Source organism: Stegostoma tigrinum, chromosome 15, assembly GCF_030684315.1.
Source record: "Stegostoma tigrinum isolate sSteTig4 chromosome 15, sSteTig4.hap1, whole genome shotgun sequence".
NCBI classification, from domain to species: domain Eukaryota; kingdom Metazoa; phylum Chordata; class Chondrichthyes; order Orectolobiformes; family Stegostomatidae; genus Stegostoma; species Stegostoma tigrinum.
The window spans coordinates 32,884,669-32,912,153 of NC_081368.1; the positions used below are offsets into that span (position 1 = coordinate 32,884,669).

Below are 27,485 nucleotides of genomic sequence, written 5' to 3' on the forward strand. Positions count from 1 at the left end.
GATACTGTTCTGTGAACTTGTTTACAGCAGCAATTCGACATTGAAGTCAAACTTGTTTAAGGTGTCAAAAGCTTTAAAAGTCGGGTCTGTCCAGTGAGTTCCTTCTCACACTGATACTTCCAGCTGTTTAGGCTTGATGCTGCATGACTTTAAATTTCCTTCAAGCATGTCTACTTGCACAGGTGACCGTGATGTCTTTTCCCAGGCACTACCTCTCCATGCAACATCTGTCTTGGAACACAGTAGTCCTCCATTCGAATTACATGCTGTAATCTAAATCAGAGAGCTTCTGAAGAAGGGTCCTGACCCTCATGGGTTGTCTCCTACTCTCCAGGATTATTGCTTTCAGGATTATTGCCACAATCTTTAGTCAAACATTTTGAGATTTGTAGCCAGGTCTTTCCAGCCAATGCTGAGGATGAAGTAAAGAGGGTGCATGTGAAATTACACCAACTGCCTTATGTCTTTACATTATAGAATCCAGGATACCCTGCCATGACTGTGAGATGTAATAGTAGAGAGTTGTATACCCTTGTATTTGTATTTGATTTATTCTTGCCACATGTACGGAGATATAGTGAAAAGTATTGTATTGTGTGCTCGCCAGACAAATCATACCTTACATAAGTACATCAGGGTAATTGAACAGAATGCAGAGTATACAAAAATAAAGTTGCTGGAAAAGCTCAGCAGGTCTGGCACCATCTGTGAAGGAGAAAACAGAGTTAACATTTCGGGTCCGATGACCGTTCCTCAGAACTGATGGTGGCTGAGAAAACCACATATGCAAAAAATAGGTGGGTGGGGTAGGGCGTAAACGATAGGATAGAGCCCAAAGAGAGAGAAAGACAGTTGGACAGATGAAGGAGTTGCTAACAATCAGGCTTGGAGGATGAATAGATGAACACAGCAGGCCAAGCAGCATCTCAGGAGCACAAAAGCTGACGTTTCGGGCCTAGACCCTTCATCAGAGAGGGGGATGGGGAGAGGGAGCTGGAATAAATAGGGAGAGAGGGGGAGGCGGACCGAAGATGGAGAGTAAAGAAGATAGGTGGAGAGAGTATAGGTGGGGAGGTAGGGAGGGGATAGGTCAGTCCAGGGAAGACGGACAGGTCAAGGAGGTGGGATGAGGTTAGTAGGTAGCTGGGGGTGCGGCTTGGTGTGGGAGGAAGGGATGGGTGAGAGGAAGAACCGGTTAGGGAGGCAGAGACAGGTTGGACTGGTTTTGGGATGCAGTGGGTGGGGGGGAAGAGCTGGGCTGGTTGTGTGGTGCAGTGGGGGGAGGGGACGAACTAGGCTGGTTTAGGGATGCAGTAGGGGAAGGGGAGATTTTGAAACTGGTGAAGTCCACATTGATACCATATGGCTGCAGGGTTCCCAGGCGGAATATGAGTTGCTGTTCCTGCAACCTTTGGGTGGCATCATTGTGGCAGTGCAGGAGGCCCATGATGGACATGTCATCTAGAGAATGGGAGGGGGAGTGGAAATGGTTTGCGACTGGGAGGTGCAGTTGTTTGTTGCGAACTGAGCGGAGGTGTTCTGCAAAGCAGTCTCCAAGCCTCCGCTTGGTTTCCCCAATGTAGAGGAAGCCGCACCGGGTACAGTGGATGCAGTATACCACATTGACAGATGTGCAGGTGAACCTCTGCTTAATGTGGAATGTCATCTTGGGGCCTGCGATAGGGGTGAGGGAGGAGGTGTGGGGACAAGTGTAGCATTTCCTGCGGTTGCAGGGGAAGGTGCCGGGTGTGGTGGGGTTGGAGGGCAGTGTGGAGCGAACAAGGGAGTCACGGAGAGAGTGGTCTCTCCGGAAAGCAGACAGGGGAGGGGATGGAAAAATGTCTTGGGTGGTGGGGTCGGATTGTAAATGGCGGAAGTGTCGGAGGATGATGCGTTGTATCCGGAGGTTGGTAGGGTGGTGTGTGAGAACGAGGGGGATCCTCTTAGGGCGGTTGTGGCGGGGGCGGGGTGTGAGGGATGTGTTGCGGGAAATACGGGAGATGCGGTCAAGGGCGTTCTCGATCACTGTTGGGGAAAAGTTGCGGTCCTTAAAGAACTTGGACATCCTGGGAACCCTGCAGCCATATGGTAAAATGGATGAAGTCATATGGTAAATATGACTTGGGGATTATTAGCTGATGGTTGCACAACACTTAATTTCATTCACAATTCTTCAAATACTGAAGCAGTCCAAGCTCCACGCAGCAACATTTGGACAACATTCATGTCTAGGATTAAACATTAGCAATCCACAACTGACATCTCCAACAAGAGAGAATTTAACCACTTCCTTTTAATTTTCAGTGCCATTACTGTTGTTGAATTCACCAGAATCAATATATAGGGGATACCATGCACCAGAAACTGAACTGTGGGTGTGGACTTTGGCTGCGCCATGTATTGCTGTTGTTAATTGCCTTTGGCTATATAGCTACGGTGGCTATCAGATCCATATTACATCGCTATTGTTAAATGTGACACTGACTTTTCAGAAGATCATCTACAAGGAAGTAGTCAGCAAAGTACTGGAAGACAGTCTGTTTGCCTGTGTGGGCATAGTGACGACCACAGTGAAAAATCTCAACACTACCAAGGACAAAGCAGCCCTCTTGACCTGTACCCATCCACCAAGTCAAATACCATGGCAATAGTGCATTCCAACTACAAAATATTCTGCAGCAACATGCTAAAGCTCCTTTTGAAAGCAACTTCCAACCTAGTGACTTCTACCATAGCAGGCATGTGTGAACACCACTACTAGCAAATTTACCTTCCAAGTTACACACAGTGTTCGCTTGGAAATATGTCACTGTTTACACCATAAGACCATAAGATATAGTAGTGGAAGTAAGGCCATTCAGCCCATCAAGTCCACTCCGCCATTTAAATCATGGCTGATGGGCATTTCAACTCCACTTCCCTGCACTCTCCCCGTAGCCCTTGATTCCTTCTGAGATCAAGAATTTTTCGATCTCTGCCTTGAAGGCATCCAATGTCCCGGCCTCCACTGCACTCCATGGCAATGAATTCCACAAGCCCACCACTCTCTGGCTGAAAAAATGTCATCTCATTTCAGTTTTAAATTTACCCCCTCTAATTTTAAGGCTGTGCCCACGGGTCCTAGTCTCCCCACCTAACGGAAACAACTTCCTAGCGTCCACCCCTTCTAAGCCATACATTATCTTGTAAGTTTCTATTAGATCTCCCCTCAACCTTCTAAACTCTAATGAGTACAATCCCAGGATCCTTAGCCGTTCATCATACGTTATACCTACCATTCCAGGGATCATCCGTGTGAATCTCCGCTGGACACGCTCCAGGGCTAGTATGTCCTTCCTGAGGTGTGGGGTTTCTTCATTACTGCTGAGTCAAAACCCTTAAACTTCCAAAGGGACCTTCCACCTATGGCTGTACATCCACCACGTGGATTGCAACAGTTAGAAAAGGTGGTGCACCCGCTTTGACAATACTGGTCTTGCCAGGAAATCCCAAATCCTATAAACAAGTTTGAAGCTTTTTTAAGATTTGTTTTTGGGATTGTGGACTTTGGCTATGCGACACATTGGTGCTCCAAGTTGTCATTGGGGTGGTGGTGATGAGCTAGCTGCCCTGATGAACAGCTGCAATCCTTTTATAATTTCAGGTTGTAATGTGTTCCAGTTTTCCATATTTCTTTCCTTGTCTAATTTTAAGCCTAGGTGCAACAGTATTTCAAAAAATGCAATTTTCTGCTCTCTGTCTAAAGTTGCCATTTTTGGTACATGAGCTGGAAATTCAGTGCTATTAGCATATTTTACCAGGGAGGCTAATACACAATGTCACTCTATGAATCATGCTAATAATTAACTTGTACATTTTAGAGAGCATTCAGTGAGCATCAGACAGTAGCCATTCCTTCTTCAGCTCTGGGATTTAAGAGTCAATAGTGATACTTAAGCAAGTGAGATGACCTAACCCAATTCCTTAAGGAATTGATGATAATAAAATGTGAGGCTGGATGAACACAGCAGGCCAAGCAGCATCTCAGGAGCACAAAAGCTGACGTTTCGGGCCTAGACCCTTCATCAGAGGTGAGATGCTGCTTGGCCTGCTGTGTTCATCCAGCCTCACATTTTATTATCTTGGAATCTCCAGCATCTGCAGTTCCCATTATCTCCTTAAGGAATTGACTGACATGTATAGCTCAGCTGCACAATAGATGATGCCCTCACAGATTAGGCTGTCAGTCTAACTAAGCTAATCGTTAATTTTGGTGCCCCAGCATGAATGTAATTCCTCCTAAACTTATTCTCACTACTTTTGGGACAGAATTGAGAGAAATTATAATTTTATGCAGCAATTAATTAGCCAACTTTACTTCTGTATTTATCTTAGATGTTTTTGCTTAAAATATTCTTATTCAAAAATTTAGATGACCTATTTTAGCCAGAGTATCACAGGATCTGGGTAAAAGATGGGTAAAGTGAGTTCAGGTACAGAATAACTATGATCTAATTGAATTGTGGAAGAAGTTGGATAGGTTAGAGGGGTAAAAGGCCTTTTGTTTGTCTATCTGTACATAATTCTTCAGTGTTGTTTGTGTCCGGAGATCTTTAGCTGTATTTTTTTCTCTTCTTTAAGTAGGTGGAGTACAGCCAACTGCACCACACCAGAGAGTCAATGTACTTCAGCCAGAAGCTTTTACAACACCCTTGATGGAGAGTATGAGGAAAATTATACAGCAATGGTAAAAATAATCATACATGCAATTATTGTTCATCACTTGTTAATGTACCAATGAGGCAGAAGATTTCCTTTGGTATTACACAGGATAATCTTTATCACTTACAGCTGGAATTCTGGAAAAGGATCCAAGCTAGACAAAAAGCTGCACATTGGTATTTTTTTTAAAATATGCAAAAGGCATAAGTGTTTTACTTAGCATGCTCAACCCTCGGAAATTAATCACGTGTTTTCACTAATCCCTTGAGCATTAAATATTTTGTCTCCAAATTGATCCTTATTGCAAAAGAACAAAATGCTGAAAAATTCAGCAGATCTGGCAGCATCTGTAAAGAGAGAAACAGTGTTAACACTTCAAGTTCAGTCTAAGTCTCCTTTGGAACGCTGTTTTTCTTTCTATAGATGTTGCCAGACCTATTGACTTTCTCAAGCACTTGTTTTTATTTCCAATCTTCAGCATATACAGTATTTTGCTTTTATTTTGTCCTTGTTATTATTATGTTTTATTATGCTTTAACTGTGCTCCATCCCAAATCTCTTGCCACCTAGACTTGTGATAATATTCAGATAGGAACAATATAGCTAAGGGTATGAAATCTAACTACGATAATAATACACAACCCAACTGGCCACAGGTTTAAATGACAGAAATCAGTAATCTGTGAGTGAAATCACACATTCACCACAGTGATGCAAAACAAAGATAAGAGAAGATAATCAATCTGTTTTTGAAACGGAGGTATTTTAGATATATGTGAGGTGGATTCATTTAAGTAAAAAACCGAGAGGCTTGTTTAGTCTAATCAACATTTTTATTCATTCTCCAAAAGAAAGATGTTCTTAGGGTTTTTTTGAATAAATACCTTTCACAGACAGATTCATAAAGATTCTTATACAGTCTCGATTTTGTTTTTAAAAAGGTGTAAAATTCTTCGGAACTGCAACTTTTGAAATGATAGTTACAATTCTGCATTTCTGATTCATTACTATTCAGCTGCCTGTTATGAATCTGTAATGTTTTTGTGGCGCTGATCCAATTCCTCTACACCCCTCACTCTAAACTGCCTACTTCTGAATTTGTAGAACCTCATTCTCTTTGATCTAATCAAGATCACTAAAATAACTTCAAAGGCACTTCATTGGTTTAATCAGAGGGACTCTGTAATGGATATATATTTACCCTTGATATTGTTATTAAACTTGCCAAAAAGTGTGCTGCTGTTGGGGTTTTTTTGTATTCAATGAGACTCTATCCTGTAGACACTAAACACTAACTCTGTGTTGCTTTCTCCTTCCTATCCCAGAACTGCAACCTCATGACTGAACATCAAGTCATTGCTTGTAATTTCATTGCTGATCTCATCTGCCCTGACTATCTATTCTCTTCCAAGGCATCTAAACTCATCGGTCTGAAGCCCCACAGAGTCTAATTCTATCTCCTTCCAAAAATCCGTAGGCACAAATACCATATTAGACCAATTATTATGCTTTGCCCCACTGACCTGGTTTTTCCTAGTTCCATCTCTTCTTGTCGGCGTCTTCTGACCTACGTCTGTGACTCATCTAACACCTCCTGATACTTTAATTGTTTCCAGTTTCCTCACCCTAACATGTTCCTTTTTATCAAGAATGTTCAGCCTCTCTACATCCCTAACCTACACAAGGATGACCTGTGATCCTTTGATTTTTTTTCTTGGAGAGAGACCTAATCTGTTCTCACACACCACCACATTCAACCATCTAGCTGAACTGAATCTTATATAAAACAACGTCTCCTTAAACTGCACTCACTTTTTCCAAATAATACCACTGGAGGACCTATGTATCTTCCTTATTCCTGCCTTGTCATAGAAAGTTGGAGCATCCTTTTTTTCAGCCTTATTCAGATCTTTTTTCTCACTTCCTTTTCCAGTAGAGTGATGAATGTGTTAGTGCTGCTTCCTGTGGGTTGTTCCAAACTGGAAAAGTTCATAATCTTGGCTTCTAATTTCCACCCTACCATTACTTTCACATGATCCAACTCAAACTCCTCCATTTCCTTTTTCAACTTCTTTATTTCCATCTCTGGCTTAGGCTGCTAGCTAATACTTACAATCAGCTCATTCATTCTCAATTTGACTGCATTTTCCTCTTACCCCACATCTTATGAGGACTCCATATTATACTCCACATTTGCTGCTGCTGCTGTTTTGATCATGTTATCTTTCACGTCTGTGTTCATATTTGTTTTCCTCAACCGTGGATTTCTCTCCACTGTCATTGAGATGGTCTTTGCCCAACTTTTCCCACTTTTACCATTCTAAGCGACATACCACTACCTCCTTGTCCCCATTTAGCCCTCAGACTGGCTTGTTCTATTTATGATACCCTGTTTCATCTTGACTCACTCCCAATGCTCTACATCCTATCCTACTGTACCTTTCCATCTAAGCATAGGAAATGCAACATTTACCCTTTCATTTCATTCCTTTCCTCTCATTATCTAAACACTCCTTTCAAGCCACAAAGTGATTTATTTGGATAATTAGTTATAGTTAATTTGTTGCTCTTTGCAACAGTGGGGAAAGCAAATGTGGATTCGGCGATCATTTTGCTGAATTCTTCCTTTCAGTCCCTCAGCAGGATCCCAGCTTCCAGTCACTTGTCATGTTAAATTTCCATTGAAACTTCTTTGATCTCTTTATCCTGGACAATTTGCATTAATCCAATGAAGTTCAAGGGTCAGCACCTCATCTGTTAGTTAAGCACTTGCTAATTTTGCTGACTCAATACTTGAATTCAACAACTTCAGTTGACTACAAGTGGCTCAACTGTTTTGAGCTGCATGTATTAATATTTTCTTCTGCTGGTACCACTTATGCCTCAGTTATGTTAATTTTTGTTTCTTTCCTTGTCGTAGTACCACCTCATTTTGCCCTGCACCTTCAACTCTTCTACCGTTTAATCTCTCCTGCCTTCCACCTTACCACTGACCCCCCCTTTTATCACTTCCATCCCTCCGTACTTGTTTCAAAGTGATAAATCAACTTACTTTATGTAGCACTATTGAGGTTGTAAAATGTTATTAAGGGACTTCATAAGGGCTTTATCAATCAATATTTGTTTTCAATAACTGTAATATTTCTAATTTTTCCAGTTCTAATAAATTGACTTCATAGAGTCTAATAAATGTAATAAACTTAACTGACTTGAAAAATTAACTCGGTTTCTGTCTCCGCAGATGCTGGCTGATCTGCTGAGTACTTCCAGCATTCTGTTTGTATTTCAGATTTTCAGCATTGGCAGTATTTTATATCTAAATGAACTATGAATTGTGTTATGCTTTAATACTTTGTTTTGATTAATTTGTACCTTTATTCACAGGAACGCTCCAGCTCTGTATATAATGGTTATGGCAGCAGTTACTGTCCCCGAACTTTAAACTTGGACTATCTAGCCTTAGACTTCAATGCAACATCTCCCTCTCCTGTTCAGAAGGTACATGCTCCAGATTTTGCTTTATTGGGTTAGTTTTAATGCATATCAGTTTACCATTTGATTTATGGAACAATTATAACAAACTCAAATACAAATCTGGACATGCTCTTAACAAATAAATAGCACCAACAAATTATGCCAAATCGCTGAATACAAAATTCCACATCATCTTCAACAATAAGAATACAAACAAGAAAGGCATGAGACAAATATTTTGAGAACGTACGAGAATGCAGGATTGAGAGTGTTAGGAGTGGGAGTTGTGCAAAAGAAAGCAATAACATGTGAACATATGTTGAAGACTGTTTTAAAAATACAGTGGGCAAAATCATCCCAGGCTCTGGATGGTGTGGGCTATGGTGAGATAAGTGGGAGAATCAAATGAGATGATGGTTCCAATGTTGAGATCATGTCATCACATCTTCCCCACTTTGTTCAAGTGGCATGGGGAGCTTCTTATCAGGGAGTAGTGTGTTCCCAATTGATGCTTGGTGTTGCTTGTTAACAGCCTAATTCACCACAGTTGCAATCTTACCAAACTCACCATATAAACTATTCATCAGGAAAGGTTGATATAGAAACCACACCAGGTCTTGGCGGGTTCAGCTCATCACTTGCTCCAAAAGATGGGCATGTAGGACAGCAGCCACCAATATCTCAGGCACACTCCATGCGCATCAGCCATATCCACCTCACATCCCTGAGCATTGGCATCCAACATGTGCCTGTCACTCAGAATCTCCCTGGCACATCTCCAATCTACTTACAGGATAATCCTGCTGCAAGTGCTGCACTTTGGGCTGCACGGGCAACTATCATTGTAATGCAGCAACCAGGTCACTATGTGCTTAGGGACACACCCCCTGCTCATGAACTGGGCCAGGCTCCACATCTGGGCTGCTCGTTCATTGCCATACTGTTCACTTCGCCCACCCGGGTGCCTTCCTTGCTTTGCCTTTTTGCGCTGTGCTACATCAGCCAGTGATAGCTGGTTCATAATTACCATTTCTTGCCATGCCATTTAGTGTGGACACAAAGCCAGGAAGCTTGCTCTGGTTATCAGCAGGCCTCAGTCCAGACAAGGTGGCTAGCCTTTAATCAAGATTCTGGCACAGTATTACAAGGGCAACCTCTGAAACTGGTCCTAGCCCTGCTGGAGTCAGGATCTTCTGCTTATAAGAGGTGAAGAGCTAAATGAGAGGCATCCTGCATATTTCTGCCTAGAAATGAAACAGAAGCAGATACATTGAAAGATGAAAGTGGATACACTGTATTTACTTCTGTAGCAGCTTGGAGGCTTCCCAAACAAGTAAGTATGTAAATGTAGATGGTTAGTGACGTCACAGACTGGAGTGGGTGAGAGTGGGTGGAGAAGATGTTGCATGCTTTAGTTAGAATCAGAGAATATCATCCTTAATGGGAGCTGGGTACGGTGGCAGAAATTGAGTGTAAGGTATTGGAGACAAACGGTGGCTCTAAACACTGGCGAGCTGGTGAAGGATGCTTATCATCTTCCTACAGTGCAGGGCCACCTTCAGATAGCTAAGACTGCTTCAGCTTGGGTGGCAACCTCAGATCAGGCTGGCGTGGTCTGGTGTCATGGTCTCCACTCCTCCTTCCCCACCCTGTCCTGCATGATTCCCGAGACCATACCCACAAAGCAGGGCAAAGAGTTCCTTCTGTCTGCCATGTTGGGTGCTTTGCACGGCAGCTCTGGTCTGTCAGTTCTTGTCCAGGTTCACAACGATTGTTTAAACAAAGTGGTGGTGCCAGGGATGCCAGTCAACTCTGGAATTTTCAGTGAGTGACAGGTTGCTTCTGGAAATGATGTCTGGCAAGATCGGATGGAAATAAGGTGTGATTCGTGTTCAAAGAGTGAATAGAGTGATGACATTGGTAAGACACGAAAATAAAACCTTTTCAGTCTTGTCTTTACTCCACTAAACTCAACATGACATACACCAAACCAAAAAAATGGGCATGATTCCATCCAGTGAAGTAAAAGGAAGTTTGCAAAAGGAAAAGCATATGAGAGCAGAGTGAGAAATGGTATGAATTAAAGAGATGACTCATCTTGCTTAGTATTTAATAGATATTTTTGGTCTTCTACACAGAAGCCATTCCTTTCATCTATGCTGGAAGAGAGGGTAGACTACGTCCAGGTAGATGAACAGAAGACCCAGGCTTTGCAGAACACTAAACAAGAATGGACTGATGTACGGCAATCTTGTCCTCTGTCAAAAACTTTAAAATGACAATTTTATATGACAGCCGAACTTCATAATGGATTAAAATGCGAGTGGATTAATATGGTTTGAGAAATCACTAATTGAAGGTGTAAATTGATTTCTTTCAATTAGGAAGTGAACATACAATAGGCAGCTTCCAAATTGCTGCCTCCATCAGAGAGACAAAGAATACACAAAGAATGTCATATTTTTAGCAGTGATGCCACTGTATTGGATAATTTTGAGTTTGTTTTTGTTTATATTTTAACAGCAATTTGTTACAAACTGTGTCAAATAGAATCCAGAAGAATACCAAGTGGTTTTATTAGCTGCTGGTATAACTCTTATTTTTCATACAGCAGGTCTGTTGTGAAGGTCAAAGGTCAAAATACAGATCATCTTCCATTCTCTGCCCAAAGGCTGGTCCAACACATAACGACATGCTGTCTAATGTAAGTGGGAAAGGGAGGCAGCTGCTGAATCCACTCCAGGCAGATCAGGCATTGAACCCTGTACTTTTGGTCCCACTGTGATCCGAACCACCACCTTCCAACCAATTGAGCTACACTGGCCACTCCAACATGAGTTGCTATGATAGCATGCTCTTTTACATGTGTAATGTAGTCTGGAGGAAATAATGGTAATGGTGGACATTCTGATTTTCCCTCCATTACATAATGGAGCAGGAATCTTTCACCCTTTTTACCAGTTATGATTGGTTTATGTTGTAAGAATTTGCACATTGATGTTAAATCTCTTTGACTGTGTTATGAACTTTGGCCATCAAGTCCTGGAGTAGCAGATGAACCCAGAGATTCTGGCTCAGAAGCAGTTACACTGCCCTCTATGTCACAATATAACATGTCCTAGGTTAAGAAAAAAGGAAAGAGAGAAATGTGGTAAAATTAAGAGGAATAGTTTCCAAGACATCCAGCTTGGATCATAAGAGTCAATTGACTAAAAGAGAAAGAAAAGGGCTTAAGAGGTTTCATCATTTTGAAATAGCAGGTGACTTCAGTGTGTCCTGATTTCAATGCAGTGGAAATACAGTGAAATTGGAATCTGTGTTTGGCAATATTTCTGGAGCTGAGAGACCAACAAAATATAAAATTGAGGGAAACATTTCAGTTAATGCGTTGATTGCAATGACACTGAGAGAAATCTTGGACGTAAAGTCTAACAGTGGCTTGCATCAAACTTTCCCATATTCAGAAGTGCAGGAGAGCTGTTAAAAGAGCTTTATGAAAACAGTATTGAGGTTTTAAAGTATAAAATTCTGAGCCTTCAGTCAGCATGCAGGGTATAACTAGTCATGCTGGTATTTTAATATGGTAGCTTTTGCCACCAAAGGGCACCAAACACAATGATATGTAAACTAATTTTGTCCTTTGTTTGGATAGTAATCGTTTTATATGTTCAAGATTTATATCTTTTATACAAGTTTTGACTTTTGCCCGTATCCTAAAAGAAGCAAAAGACAAATCCCTATGAAATCATAATGTAAATGTTTTTGGAAAGCCAAAGTGAAACTGCTGGACAGTTCCACAAGTCCAAATGATATATCTTCAAATTATCTTCAATTTCTAATAGAACAAAAGTTTCTGCCTCATTCTAAGATTCCTATTTATGTTGGAATTATTATTACATTTATTGCACTAGTTTATCAGGTAACCTTTTATTCAAATTGCATAGGAGCATTTATTCTGTGATAAACAAGAACAAGGAACAGATTTTTATTTTAACTCAGGAATAGAATATGAATGTTAATAAAACAAATACTAAAAATATGAATTCAAAAAACAGAAATTGTCAAACAAGATAACATCACATCCATTACCAGGAGGGATGAGTGAATAGAGACCCTTTGTAAGAATAAATGAAGAGCTTATATCCAAAACATAACCTCTTAAAAATGCTAACAAACCTGTTATACATTTCCAGTATTGGATGAGACTTTATCTCAGTCAAATTGCAATTACTTATAGAGTTAAAACTGAGCCCGTTTTGTTTCTTTTGTAGAAATATCAGCAATCATTTGTAATTTTTCAGGAATTTTTTGGGCGAACAGATGAAGTGAATTAGCTGTTTAACCCCATCTTAACTCAGCCTAAACTTGATTCTATTCAATGTAATCAAATATCCCCTTCTCTTGCTAAAAAGAAACTGAAAACTGTTCTGCTGAAGTTTAATTTTTGTTTTGCTTTGAACAAATCCTGCTTTACAGTCCTAAAGAAAATGCTGACACGTAGGCATTGGTTACGGTTGTCATAAAACCTAAATTCTGAAAATGGTCACCTTGTGATAAATGGGATCTCCAAACTGATTTGAGATATGACCTTTGCTACTTTTTTCTCTAACACTGTTGCTTTCCTGTTGAACATTTTTGATTTTTGTCACGTAGTATTGAAGAAAATAGATTGAGGACAGTAGCTGGATTCAGCCATCAGGTTTTTTTTTTGCCTTTGAAGGCATTGATTCTCAGTGAGGTTCAACTGGGTTATTATTCCTCATATGCTTTTAGAGCTAATGCAGGTGGAGGTTAACGTCATAGTTGCAGCTTATACTATTCTCGACTGTGTATCATGCATGTACACTGGTTCCACTGAGGAGTGATCAATTCCAAAGGCCAATACTGATTTTCATCACTCAGCAATCCTGGAGAAATAAGGACTAATTAGAATATCACAAGCACTGTCCTCAGTTAATCTGCTAGCTCAGTACTGAATAGGATTAGAACCTGACACATATTAATTTTGAAGGATTAATGTTACATTGAACAATGATTTTGCACCCAAGGTAATTGAGGAGAGATAGTAGTCAAAAACACTAGACCATTTTGATAACTTGCATTCAATAAGTTATTGTAACCAATACTTTCCAAAATGTTGAAAATGCACTTGTGTTCAGATTAAATTTCTCCATTAGACCATAAGACCTAGGAGCAGTATTGGGCTATCTAGCCCATTGAATCTTCTCCACCATTCAATGATATCATGACCCTCCCACAGTGGGGAATCAAGCTGTCAGTGTTCAAAATAAAACAAGGAACTGTGGATGCTGGAGATCTGAAACAAAAACAAAAAGTGCTGGAAAAACTCCGTTCTGAAGATGGTTCGCAACTTGAAACTTAATTCTGTTTGCCTCTCCACATGTGCTGAGCTTTTTCCAGCACTTTGTGTTCTTGTCTCTTAGCATATATCCTGTCGAGATCCCTAAACATTTTAGGCTTCAATGTGGTCTCCTCTCAGCCTTCTAAACTCCAAAGGTTTTAACCCGGGGTTATTATTTCACAGTGCAATTTCCTTTTGGATGGAGTGTCATAGCAACAGTTATCAGAACCGAAATATTTCTAATTCCTTTCTCAGTCTTGATTATGAATAAATAAAATTTGGTATTCATGTTATATTATAAACCCAGAAGACACAGAAAGCCAAAGATGTATGTTTTTCTTATGAAAAATTATGTGAGCACCCTACCCATTCATCTCTCCAGGTCCAGTAGTCCACCTTTGGGGCATTCAGCTGTAACCGTACTACTGGACAGTATAAGCATTTCAGCAACTTTTGTTTTATGGCTTCTCATTTCTTGGCCTTGTTCTAGTGAGGAAGGCAGAGAAGCAGGTGATTGGTTGCTTTCGGTGCTAAACATGATAAAATGCTACTTAATGTTCGATTCTACAGTTCTACCATGCCATGAGTCATGTCGCCTACATCCATTCCATGGAAACAAAACTATTGATGCCATTTGGCATTATTTTCAGTCATTTTTTTCAAAAGCATCACTTGAGGTCCATTACCCAGAATGCATTAACTCTTGGGATACAGATCTGCAGTAGGTTTTTGCCACATTTAGCTAACTTCCAACATATTGCCTCATTTGGCTGCCAAAGTCAGTCATCATACAGAAACAGAAAGCAAAAAGAACATTAAATTGTTCCATTTAATTGCTCAAATGATATGTGGAAAATTCTTATCATCTACTAGCCTTCCAAAAAAAATTGGCAAGCCATAAATTCTGGAAATACTTGGAAGATTACATATGTCCTATAAGAGAAATGACTTCACAAAATTTCTTTCCTTTATTAAAATTGATTTTTGCCTTTATATTCTCGGGGCAAAAGCCATTAAGGTACATGGAATGGAGTCAAGTAAATGAGATTGGGTTACAGATCAGGCATATCCTAATTGAATGGCAGAGCTGGCTGCAATATTTGAACGTCTTTATCCTGGTCCTAAAATCCTAATTTTAATCCAGCCAGTCGAAAGAATATGGATAGGATGATGGCTAGTAAAGTTTAACAATTTTAACCGATGGGTTCATCAAAGCAAAAAGGCAAGGCATACTTTGTTAGCACAAATAGGAAGAACAAGGGATGATTTTTACAATGTGCCTGCTTTCAAATCCATCTCTGATTGATGGAGTGAAAGTCTTTGACAATTGGCCACAAGAGTTTATTTTGAGGGATTTGTGGTATAATCTCTCTTTAGCTGTTGGTTAATTTCATCAAAAATTACATCAGACAGGGTATAACAATGGCAACTGATCCGGTCACAACAATTTTTCATGTGACCTGTTTGGTTAAAATTACCCCGTTCGATTCACATGAACATACCTATGAACCAGCGGTAGTAGTAGGCCTTTCAGCTCGTCGAGATGCTCTGCCACGCAATAAGATCACAGTTGATCTGATTGTAGCCTCAAATCCACATTTCTGTTCCCCTGAGAATCTTTCAGCCCCTTACCTAACAAAAATCTATCTACCTCTGTCTTAAAAAAAATCAGGAATTCTACTTCTGCAATCTTTTCAGGATGGGTGTTCCAAGACTCAAAATCCTTTGAGAGAGAAGAAATCTCACTTAAAATCTCTGTTTTAAATGTGTCACCTATCATTTTAAAAAGCTGATCCCAGATATAAATTCTCCCATAAGAGTAAACATCCTTTCCACTTTTAACCTATGACCTTTCAGATTATATGGTTTAAACAAGTTCTATCTTAGTCTTCTGAACTCAAGTGAGTACATGCTTAACAAAGTGTGAAGCTGGATGAACACTGCAGGCCAAGCAGCATCTTAGGAGCACAAAAGCTGACATTTCAGGCCTAGACCTAGACCCTCTGATGAAGGGCCTAGGCCTGAAACGTCAGCTTTTATGCTCCTAAGATGCTGCTTGGCCTGTTGTGTGCATCCAGCTTCACACTTTGTTATCTTGGATTCTCCAGCGTCTGCAGTTCCCATTATCTCTGAGTACACGCTTAGCCTGTCCAGCCTTTCCTCGTAAGACAATCAGTTCATTCCAGGTATTCATCTGTTAACCTCCTGTGAAATGCCTCCATTGTATTCATATCCTTCCTTAAATAAGATGACTGATACTGTGCATGGCATTTCAGATGTGTTCTCAGTGCCCTGTATGACTGAAGCATCACCTGCCCACTTGTCTGCCAGATTCTGTAAGTACAATTAACTAATAACATTCTCATGTGAACAGGGATTGCACTTTCAATGACAACACGAGGTACCCAGAGTTGCGCAAGTAACAGTTGCCAGGAAAACAAAAGCCAAGCCACTTAGAATCAGTCAAAAATAAATGTAAAAGTGCACTGTGCTATTAAAGAAAAGGTCACAGGTTTGCATGTGCTGTTCAAAAAGAGATACATTGCCAGTAATTTGAAAATCTGGAGCCTTCAGTCTGATTTTCTAATCTGTTTTCAAAAATAAATTATTGAACTATCTCAGAAATAATATTTTCAAAAACCTCTCATACTAACAAGACAACATAGAACATCAAATACAAATAATGTATTTGAACCTTGTACTTGGAAACTATAAGCTCAGAGAATTGATTCAACTCATCTCCACTAATCCATTTAGAAAAGTCAGAAGTATTTTCTGAGAAAATCCAGGTTTTTTTTAATTGATTCCATTGTGTCTCCATAAATCTACTCAGAACTCAATTCTAGCTGTTGATCAAGAGTTATGTGACTAATCTATGTCAAAATTTTGCACTTGCACTCCAAAATCTCATTGAAATAATAGTTTGCATTGATTTTCTTTCTTAATACTTTTGTAGATTATGCTACAGTTATGTTTCGTAACTTTTACACAATTATGTAATGGGAGAATCCCATTGTTTTGTGCCCCTTGATTAAAAGAAGATTTTTTTGTATGGGGACTGGATGGTGGTGCATGAGTGGAGAGGATGTAATTATCTTTGTGTACTCCAGTTCGCCACGTGAAAAAATACAGTATACAATTATCAAGAGGTTACTTGGGCAAAACAACCAATTACGAGACCTGCCCCCTCCCCCAAAGTATCCACTTTCACAATGAAGGGATTTGACTGGAATCACAGTTTTTTAGAAAGAGAAATAGATTGGGAAAAACTTAATTCAGGATCTTTTCCTTGCCTATTTGTCAATTGTAAATATTTGTACATAAGGATCTGTAAAATATTTGTTAAAATAAATTGTGTTGTGCTAAATGTCTTCTCAACACTCTCTAAGTTTAAAATAACTCGTGCTGAAGTTAACAATGAAGGCACTCTATCTAACTGTATTTTTTGAAGAAGAAATGATTCATGTACGATAAACCATTTGAAAAATGGATACATCAAAAATAAAATGTCTGTTCTCAATGATTTAACAGAACATTAGGTGAAATGGTCAGAAAATTAAAAAATTAAAATTTAAATGGAAATTAAAGTACTTATAAAGTCCTAGGGCTAGAAATCCGTGTGCCCTGGCTTTCATACATTCATAACATGCTTCAATCATTTTGGAATGAAATGAGGAGAATGTAAATTTGGTGCATCCATCTCAATTCCATGATTATAGCATCGTGCCAAGTAGGTGGTTCTTTGTGCTGATACCATGCATGAGGATGGGCAATAAAGGCTGGCCAGCCAGCAATGCCCACATGCCACAAGTAAATAAAAAAGAACCAAAAAGCTAAATGTGGTAGTGCAGATACATAATTCAGACAGTCTATGCTGTGTGTCTTAAAAGGACGTTGCATTTGAATAAAACTGGTAGTAATTAAAGGTTGGAAGATTAAATAGCAGGGTGGAAAAGGGTGCTAATGTGATGGATATGGGAATCAAGGTGTTCATGGAGTAGCCAAGCAGAAGGAGACTTGCAATAAGTATGGAGGAGGCTAAGAGATACTCAACAGCCTCCTCAGAAGACCATGGGAGCTGATGCTCAGGAGATTCATTGGTGTATGGACCTGAGGATCTGGCAGCAATGACAATAAGAATCTAAATAATGAGTTAAAGTGAATTCATCTTTACAGGGCATCTCCTCACCATCTTTCTTTTATTTCAAAAATATGCTTTATTCATAAAAATATCTTTAAATACACGCATAGTCACTAAAGTGCTCGATTCTGTACGGTAGCATATGAAACATTGGAGTTAGCCTCTATCCAACAAACAAAACAAAGGCTTTTCTCACGTGTGAAATTATATTTACATACATATGAGCCTTTGGGAGCATCAATTTAGCAGCACTAAACCCTAATCCATCACTCGTGTCAGCTTTCAGTGCTAGACCATCTTACCCGTGCACGTTAACAGGAATGCTCCCGCACTATCAACCAGTGGCCTACAATAATGCATTAATGTGGAATCCTGGATTCAAATTCAGTCCACTATTTTGAAAATCTGCCCAATGCACTTCCAGCCCCCTGTTGAAATTGGAAAACCTAGCTTCATGTATACCTAGGCTGACTTGGTGCTCCCACTGTGTAATTGACAGGATCCAATCTGCTCTGCAGCACGTATGTTTCATCCTGATGAGAAATAAAATAAAAACAAAAAATGTAAACAGTAAATAAAACACCTGTTCTCTCTGCCATTATCTCCAGTTTGGATGATAGTCATTCATTTAAAAGAAACATGGGTCTATGATCAGACTAAAAATGTTTCTTGTGTTTATTATCTAACTGAAGTATTCTGCCACTTGGCAATGCTCTCTACATATGACAGTGCTCAATGAAAAGTCATCATTGTTGCCCCAATGATGCTTGTGTAAGAGTGGTAAATTTGAAAATGCTTAGTCCTAAATTCTAAATATAAACCCATGATCAGTGTTTTCATAAAATATGAAATCTCAGCCACTGGACAATGTGGATATTGGCTAAAAAATGTTGGAAAAATAGGCTAACAGCAGCAAAAATAAGATGCTCAATGTCAAGAGCATTAAGTCCCATTCCCTAGGCAAGTGCTGAATGCAGACAGAAGAATCTTGCTGGTAAGGAGCGAAAGGCCTATTTTCATTTCTTTGCATGCATTAACAGTTCGTATTATGTAATCTCACCTCAGTTACATGTAGTTTTGCATTCTCCTACATGTCAGATGGAAACTAGAAAGCAACAAGAGGGTTACCTGGTGACTCCAGATCAGCACTTACTCCTTTAGCCATCAATCTTGGACAGCAAACACCAACATCTCGGACCATGTTTTGCGGGCAGTGACTGTGCACACCCCTGTTCGTGAATGCTGGAATCAGACATATGCCAACTTCATTGCATCAAGATGGCTCATTTCTGATCCACTTACAACATGACTCTGCACGACAATGCTTCATGTTGGAATGAACAAAGACCTTTCATTGTAATACCAGCACAGAGTACTTACACGTTTTGTACCTGTTTGACGTTCACAGTGCCTTCGCCTTGCCTTGCCTGGCATTTTTCCATTTTGCCCTTCTGTCAGAGTTCAAAAGCTCACAGTTTTTCAATCGTAACTTGCCTTTTAGCACAGACACAAAAGCCATGTGGGTTTGCATATTTGTGATCAGAGATAATGGGAACTGCAGATGCTGGAGAATCCAAGATAACAAAGTGTGGAGCTGGATGAACACAGCAGGCCAAGCAGCATCTTAGGAGCACAAAATCCTCTGATGAAGGGTTTAGGCCTGCTGTGTTCATCCAGCTTCACACTTTGTTATCTCGGGTTTGCATATTTGTCAGCAGTCATTAGTCAAAGAGGTGGACGTCAATCCAGCTTCTTATGTGGCAAACACACTGCATGTGCATCAACCAAACAACTCTATTTCTGTCTAAGGAGAGTTATCATTGATAGAGTCAAGGGAGACACCCTTCTGTCGGGGGATCTTGGTACAGTAAGTCAAGGGCAGCCTCTGATCTCAGTCTAGGAGTTCGGATGAAGTCGGTTGGCCATTTGGGATAATCAGGGTTATGGGTTCTGTAATTCTATTGCCTAGGGAGCAGGCCCTTTGGGTCTAATAACAACCAGTTACCAAAGTACAATGATTTTCCAAAGTCCCATAGACAGCACATGGTGAAGGAGCTGCTCACTTCACATCTTGCTCCATACAACATGGAATGGTGCTAAAGATGTTCAGCCTCACTACTTTCTTTTTCGTATTTGCAGCTGGATGGGTATTCATGCACACAACTGATGAAGGGTAAACATACAGTTATAAATGTCAAAATATATTTACAATGAGATGCCACCTGTCGTATTCCACCTTTCTCTCCCACTGCATCTTGTTGTAGCCCTAAGTTTCTTAGCTGGGGTAAATGGTGCCTCCTCTACAGTGTCTCCTTTTTACCTTGGAGTTTTGTTTGGGTGGCCCTGGGGGCATTTGTGGCCAGAAGACCTAGACATACTTGGTGTGTTCTGCCCAGAGGCAGGAGCACCCTCTTTGCTTGACTCCCAAAAGACTGAAGATAGCAGGAATGATGGAGGTTGATGGCACAACCACCTCTGCATAGTTCTGAGAGGACACACCTTGGGTCTTGGGTGTAGTTCCCCTGGCTGAAGGTCCCTTGTCAAATTGTGTGTAAAGGACACCTGGAGTGAGGTCAAAGTACTTCATCTCCTGGCACTCTGCAGTTCAATGGCTAAAGAGAAGGAATACTAGTCCCTGAGCACACAGTGTCCGTGCTACAGCATTACAATGAGAAGTGCCAATGCAGCCCAAAGTAGAGCATTAAAATGCAGAATGGTCCTGTAAGTGGACCAGAGATGCACCTTGTGGATTTGTAGAGGTTAGCTCATGCTGGATGCCAATGTTTATGGGCAGGGGATGAGTGTGGCCCAGTGCTCATAAATCATGCCCTCAAATGTTGACATCATAGTGTACAACATGAAGGTTCTTTGGAATATGTGGCAAGCTGAACTCACAGCAAGTTGTCCCGACATCAAGATAGGCCTTGCCAGATTTCTCATGACATTCTGCCACATATCTTGTCACAGCCCATGTTGTTCAGGCCCTATCAGATTCCATCCATAGATTGTATTAAGCAATCAAAAAGACTCTCATTTACTATTGAAATTAGAGCAGGGAAGTTGCTTTGACCAAAATGTATCCTTCAGCCAAACTTCCACAAAACAATTTTTTTTGTGTAAACAACCTGACAGCTGCATTTCTATAGATCATAACAATGCTTATACTTCAAAAAGTGATCCATTGGCTGTAATGTACTTTGAGATGTATGAATGGTGTGAATTGTATAAATTCAAGTTTTTATTTTCTTTAATGCTGTGGTAACCTTGTCCCTCAATGTCAACCCCAAAAGTAAACACATTATATTGATTTACTATGTCATATTGAAATAAGGAAGACTATTAAGAATCAGTTACAAAATTTTAATGTTCAAGACTACCAGTTGGCCATGCAGTCAGAAAATGTACAAAACTCTGTCTCAACAGCCATTTCAAAAAGACTTTCTACTCTAGAGTTTGGAGGAAATCATACTCTTGTTTACAAAATATTATCAGTAGATAGATACATTATAATTATGCAAAATAAATACAATAACGAGGAAACTATACTTCATATCACTCAATTTTTCCTCTCCTTCAGAAGCAAGATTCATTTCACGGGGATGAAGAACAATGCTTGTAGCTATGGAGTCATAGGGACATACAGCACCGAAACAGACCCTTTAGTCCAACTCATCCATGCTGACCAAGTTTCCCAACTAAATTCATCCCACTTACCTGTGTTTGGTCTATGTCCCTCTAAACCTTTCCTGTTCATGTACCTGTCCAAATGTATTTTACATATTGTAGCTGTACCTGCATCTATTACTTCCTCTGGCAGTTCATTCCGCATATGAACCACCCTCTGTTTGAAAGAGTTACCCCTCAGGCCCCTTTTAAATCTTTATCCTCTCATCATAAAAATACGCCCTATAGTTTTGAACACCCCTACACTAGGAAAAAGACCTTTGGTATATACTTTTTCTATGCCTTTCATGATTTTATAAATCTCTATAAAGTCGCACCTCAACCTCCTGCGCTCCAGTGAAAAAAGCCCCAGGCTATCCCACCTCTCCTTATAACTCAAACTGTCCAGTCCTGGCAACAGCAGTGTAAATATTTTTCCTTCCTACATCAGTATGACCAGAACTGTCTACAGTACTTCAAAAGTGATCTCACCAGTATCTTGTGCAACCACAACATGGCGTCTCGACTCCTATATTCAATGGACTGAGCAATGAAGGCATAGTTAGTATGAGTGTTTAACTGTCATGTTTCAGGAGGTATGAACATTGCCAGAAATAATATGAAATGATGCCTTTGATTTTTCTTATTTTCAATTTTCTGCCCTCAAATCTTGCAGACATAAATTCATGAATGCTTGCAGTCTTCTCAATACCAAGTGAAATTCTCAAAGCAGTGAACCTAGATAGACAGTTAACCAACTATGAAGAGCATCATTTTTTCAAACCCAACAGTCATGTTCCTAAGCTTTCTAACAGAAGTCTGGGCAGCTTTCAGGATAAAAACCTTGATTGATTTCCTCCATTCTAGCCATGAGGTACTAATAATCAGTGTCATAATGCAGATTTGAATATCAACTTATTACAGAGCAGGGACTGCACTTGATTCAGTGCTTTATTTACCTTCACAAATATTCTAGACTGGATGGTGTAATGGAATGCCAATATGACTTTACCATGGCATGACATGCTGTGACACTCTTGCTGCTCAGCTCACATGACATCCTTTCAGCAAACGGACATGTACCAGATTGTACTCTATGCTGACGTCACACAGCCCAACTAGCTGAAATGAAAACGCTCCAGGCAATAAATTAACCAATCAGCCAGCAAACCAAACTGAAGTTGTTGATGGATCTTGCCATGTGTAATAAGATGAGGTTCACATTTATCTGAGTTTTTTTAAACTTTAACAAATAGCTTTCTACAACTGTAACACACATATGTCAAGAGTAACCAATGTGCTTTATAAATTATACATTTGAGATGCAAAATAAATGACTACTCACAAAAGCAGTAATCAGATATTAGCAACTAATTCTTCTCTACAGATATCATCTTCTCAAACTAAGATAACACATTGTGAAGCTGGATAAACACAGCAAGTCAAGCAGCATCTCAGGAGCACAAAAGCTGACGTTTCGGGCCTAGACCCTTCATCAGAGAGGGGGATGGGGAGAGGGTTCTGGAATAAATAGGGAGAGAGGGGGAGGCGGACCGAAGATGGAGAGAAAAGAAGATAGGTGGAGAGGAGAGTATAAGTGGGGAGGTAGGGTGTGGACAGGTCAGTCCAGGGAAGACAGACTGCTGGATGCTCAGTGGGATCAGAAATTCTTTGTTAAACTTTTGGGTAGTTCAATGTTAATAATTTATAGCATGTGACTGTGATCAGTTTTATTTGTTGCCCATCATGTTTGTTTGTGATTACTTGAATCATTGTAAATGAGCACCGGAAGCCATGCCATCGCTTCATTGCAGCATCCATGTTTACCATTTTACCTCTAATTCTCTCCTTTTGCACAATCATACTGTTCCATCGGCAAAAGCAGCACAATGTCCGAACAAGCTCACTTTCCAAAATGGGCTAATTGTTAGCAATCAAGAGTAAGAGCCAAGGCTGTCCTTTCTCCTACACGGCCCAGGTTTACAGAGGGGAATAGCAGAATCCCGCATTCTGACACACGCTGAGATTAGCTGGCTCAACACAATCTAGGGATTAGCCTTGGGACCTCCTGATTTACATAGTGTAACATCACACTGCAGATTTGTTGACAGCTTCATTCAACCTGCCTCTACAACTTGCTTCCAATCAGCATGATTTTTGACACCCTCCATTCACTGACTTTACTGTATTTTTACCCATTTTTCCACTCCACATTTGGTGGCTACATTTATTCTTCATTTCAAATACTTCTTATAGCTCACTCAAACTCTTCTTAGGTCAATGTCCCACTGTGAACTGCCTTGGAACATTTAGTCTTTTTCATTGTGCTTTTTAAACTCATATTGTCAAGAGTTGCTACCTACTTTGGCAAATGATTAATGGTCTTAGCCAATGAACTTGAAGTCTGATAACATTAGTGCAAAAATACTTCAGCAGGCATTACATTATTAAGAAAGGTGGGGAAGAATAACATAATAGAATAAAACTGAAAAAGGATACAGAATTTTTACTGAAATTGATAAAGCATTTGTAGAGGATGAAAATGGAGTTCACAAATCCAGGAGTCTGGAAAGGTTGTTTTGGATGTTTGCTTTTAGTAAGAAAGCCTAAGGCCCCTAGCATTTGTACAACAAGCTTGAATTAAAATAAGAATTAAACGGAAGATACAAAAAAATCAGACATTTCCCTTTTAGAGGCTCTTTAATTGAACCTAATTTCATTTCTGTTCAGAAAAGGTTGTAGTATGAGTTATTCAGATCTTCAAGCTAGCTCAGGTGAGATTTCTGAATTTTGTTAACAGTCTGTATTTGAAGGCAAGGCTACAGAGCGGAATGACAGGTTCCAATCTTGTAGCAGAGTATGAGTACATAGCTACTGATGGCAGAGTTGTATCACAGCTTATCTACATATTCATTGAACCCTATGTCCACATCTCTTCAGAACTGACCCCATCTGCCCGCCTGCCATGCACTGTTCTAGTTTCCAACATTATTCACTGGATGTATTTTTTTAACTCGTTTAGATTCCACAATTTTCCCTCAACTGGTCACTTGAGTAGCATAGGATTATGATGGCCTTAAGGCCAACCTGGAATGGAGCCTGGAAAGCTCATAGGAATGAAAAGGCAAGATGCAATTGGGCTGAATAATCAGGGTCACAATGCATGGGTGCCCATCAAGATTGGAAATTGATTAGTTTGAACTCTTTTGCATATATTTTGTTGAAGAGAAGATCTGCCAGTAAAATGCTGCTGAGTCGCACCATCAAAGAAGAGGTGAGAAATACAAGAATTCAACTCCAGTAACAATAAAATGACATCTTGAGGTTCTTATGATTGTGAACATATGGATGAGGAGCTGGAATAATTCACTCAGACCTCTCAAGCCTGATTTGAAAATCAGTAAAGCATTGGTCATTGAAATAACATCTGATGATAGTTGATTGATATTAGAGGACAAACAGCCAGAGAGCACAGATTGTTTGAGGGTAGCACACACATGAACCAGGGTAATCTCAGTGTGAGGATGGGATTTTGCTTCCACAAGGTCAAAGCAGTTGTCGCTCCCTCTAATACTATCATTGACAGAGGCATCTACAACAAGTAGATTATTTTTACTCTATATTGGGATCTCAGCATTGCTGGCTAGACAAGCATTTATTGCCCAGCCCTAATTATGAGATGGCAGTTAAGAGTCAATGACATTGCTGTGGATCTGGAGTCACTTGTAGGCCCGAACCAGGTAAGGATTCCAGAATTCCTTCCCTAAAGCACATTGGTGAACCAAATTGTTCTTTTCTTCCCTCTGACAACTGACAATGAATTCACAGTTGCAATTAGATTTTTAATTCCAGATGTTTATTGAATTCAAATTCGCCATCTGCCCTGAAAGGATTCAAATGTGCATGAGCTGAACATTACCTGGGTCTGTGGATTAACAATCGTGATAATACCACTTAGCTGCCAATCTTTAGAGACATAGTCAAGTAAGATTTCCCTTTTTGTTGGCTCTCTCACAACTTACTGTAAACACAGTCTAATAACTACATTCTTTGGAATTTGGCCAACTCTGTCAGTAGTGGCATTCCTGTGCTCTCTTTGACTATGGATATTGAAGTCACTAATTGTATTCTGTGTCATTGCCATACTCAGAGTTTCTTCCAATTGGTGCTTAAAATTGAGGAATAATGTAACATGAATTGAAGAGAAAGTGACAGTTGGTAATCAGCTGGAGATTTATTTTCCCGTGTTTGATCTGATGCCGTAAGGCTTCATGTGTTTAGTAGTTAATGTTGATGATTCTCAGGATAGCTCCATCCCCTCTGCATCTTTGATGTGCCTATCCTCCTGATGGGATGATGATGCAGGTTTCTGAGACATTTTCTCTAAGTTTATGAATCTGTGAATTTGACTTTGTGTGTCTGATTCTTGACCAGCCTCTTGGACAGTTCGCAAAATTTTGGCATAAAACCCGAAATGTTAATAAGAAAGATTTTCCAGGATCAAATATGAGTGAGTGGTTTTTATTTTGCTGTCAATTCCTGAGCATTGCTGATGTCATATGATTCCTCTGTTTTGTACCACATGAAGGGAGAGTGTTGGAACTGGGTGAAGGGGTCTGTGGGATGGGGAGAAGACTCCTTCCCGCCCACCCACTGCCTCCAAGCTGATAGCACCTCAGCCCCACACAAGTCACTTCTACCTTTTTGCAAAATCTACAAACAGAACTGCCGAGGCAGATCCATTGTTTCAGCCTGCTCCTGCCCAACAGAACTCATCTCTTCCTACCTTGACTCATCCTTTTCTCCCTCTTCCAGGCCCTGCCCACATACATCCGCAATTCCTCTGACACTTTAAGCCAGTTTCAGAGTTCCCAAATTGCAGGCTCTAGCCGCCTCCTCTTTACCATGGATATGCAACCCCTTTACACGTCCATCTCAGGGCTTTCTGCTTTTTCTTGGAGCAAAAGCCTGAACCGTCCCCACCCACTACCACCCTCCTCTGTTTGGTTGAGCTCATCCTCACCCTCAACTACTTCTCATTTAACCCCTCTCACTTTCTTCAGGTCAGAGGGGTGGCCATGGGTCCCCACATGGTCCCCAGTTATGCTTGTCTCTTTGTGAGGTACATGGAACATTTCTTGTTCCAGTCCTGTTCTGGCCCCATCCACAACTCTTTCTCTGATACATCAACGATACCATCAGTGCTGCTTCCCTCTCTTATCTGGAATTGGAAAACTTCATCAATTTCACCTCCAATTTCCACCCTGCCCTCACTTTCACCTGGTCTATCTCTGACTCCTCCCTTCACTTCCTCGACATCTGTTTCCATTTCTGGGGATAGGCTGGAAACTAAGATCCACTATAAACCCATTGACCCCACATCCTCACACCCTGTGAAGACTCCTGCCCATTCTCTCAGCTTCTCCATTACATATGTTCTGATGAGGTCAACTTCAACAAAGGAGCCTCTGAAATATCCACACTCTTCCTCAACCAAGGATTTCCCAGCACCATTGTCAACAAGACCATTAACATCATCTGACTTATCTCCCCCCAGTTCTGCCCTTTTCCCTTCTCTTCACTCCCACAACAGCAATATGATTCCCCTTGTCCTTACCTACCATCCCACCAGCATCCACATCCAGAATATCATCAGCCACCATTTTCACCACCTCCAGCGAGATGCGAACACCAGACACATCTTCCCCTTCCCTCCCTTGTCCACCTTCCACAGGGACTGTTCTATCCAGGACACACTGGTCTACTCTTCAACCCCAACAACCCCCCTCCTCACTAAACAGCCCTACAGCACATTCTCCTGTAACCAGCAAAGGTGCAACACCTGCACATTTGCCTCCTTCCAAGAGCCCAAACTTACCTACCAGGTGAAGCAACACTTTGTCTGCACTTTCCAAAATCTAGTCTACTGCATTCGCTGCTCACAATGTGGTCTTCTCTACATTGGGGGAATGAAGCATAGACGGGGTGACCATTTCGCAGAACATCTATGTTCAGCTCACAATAAAGACCTTGAGCTTCTAGTTGCCTGCCAATTTAGCGTACCACCTTGCTCCCTGGCCAACATCTCTGTCTCGGGCTTGCTGCAGTGTTCTATCTAAGCTCAATGCAAGCTGGAAGAATAAC

The 27,485-nt window shown here is 40.5% G+C and overlaps 1 protein-coding gene across 1 annotated transcript in view; it reads left to right on the plus strand.

Moving 5' to 3' along the window:
• The window catches only part of gab3 (GRB2 associated binding protein 3), a 122,432-nt gene extending 106,934 nt beyond the window's left edge, over positions 1-15,498 (plus strand). The window contains exons 8-10 of the mRNA XM_048544093.2: positions 4,621-4,726; positions 8,086-8,199; positions 10,314-15,498. Of these exons, the coding sequence (XP_048400050.2) occupies positions 4,621-4,726; positions 8,086-8,199; positions 10,314-10,454 (361 nt within the window). The 3' untranslated portion in view covers positions 10,455-15,498. The remainder of the gene's footprint in view (positions 1-4,620; positions 4,727-8,085; positions 8,200-10,313) is intronic.
• The last annotated feature ends 11,987 nt before the right edge of the window (positions 15,499-27,485 follow it).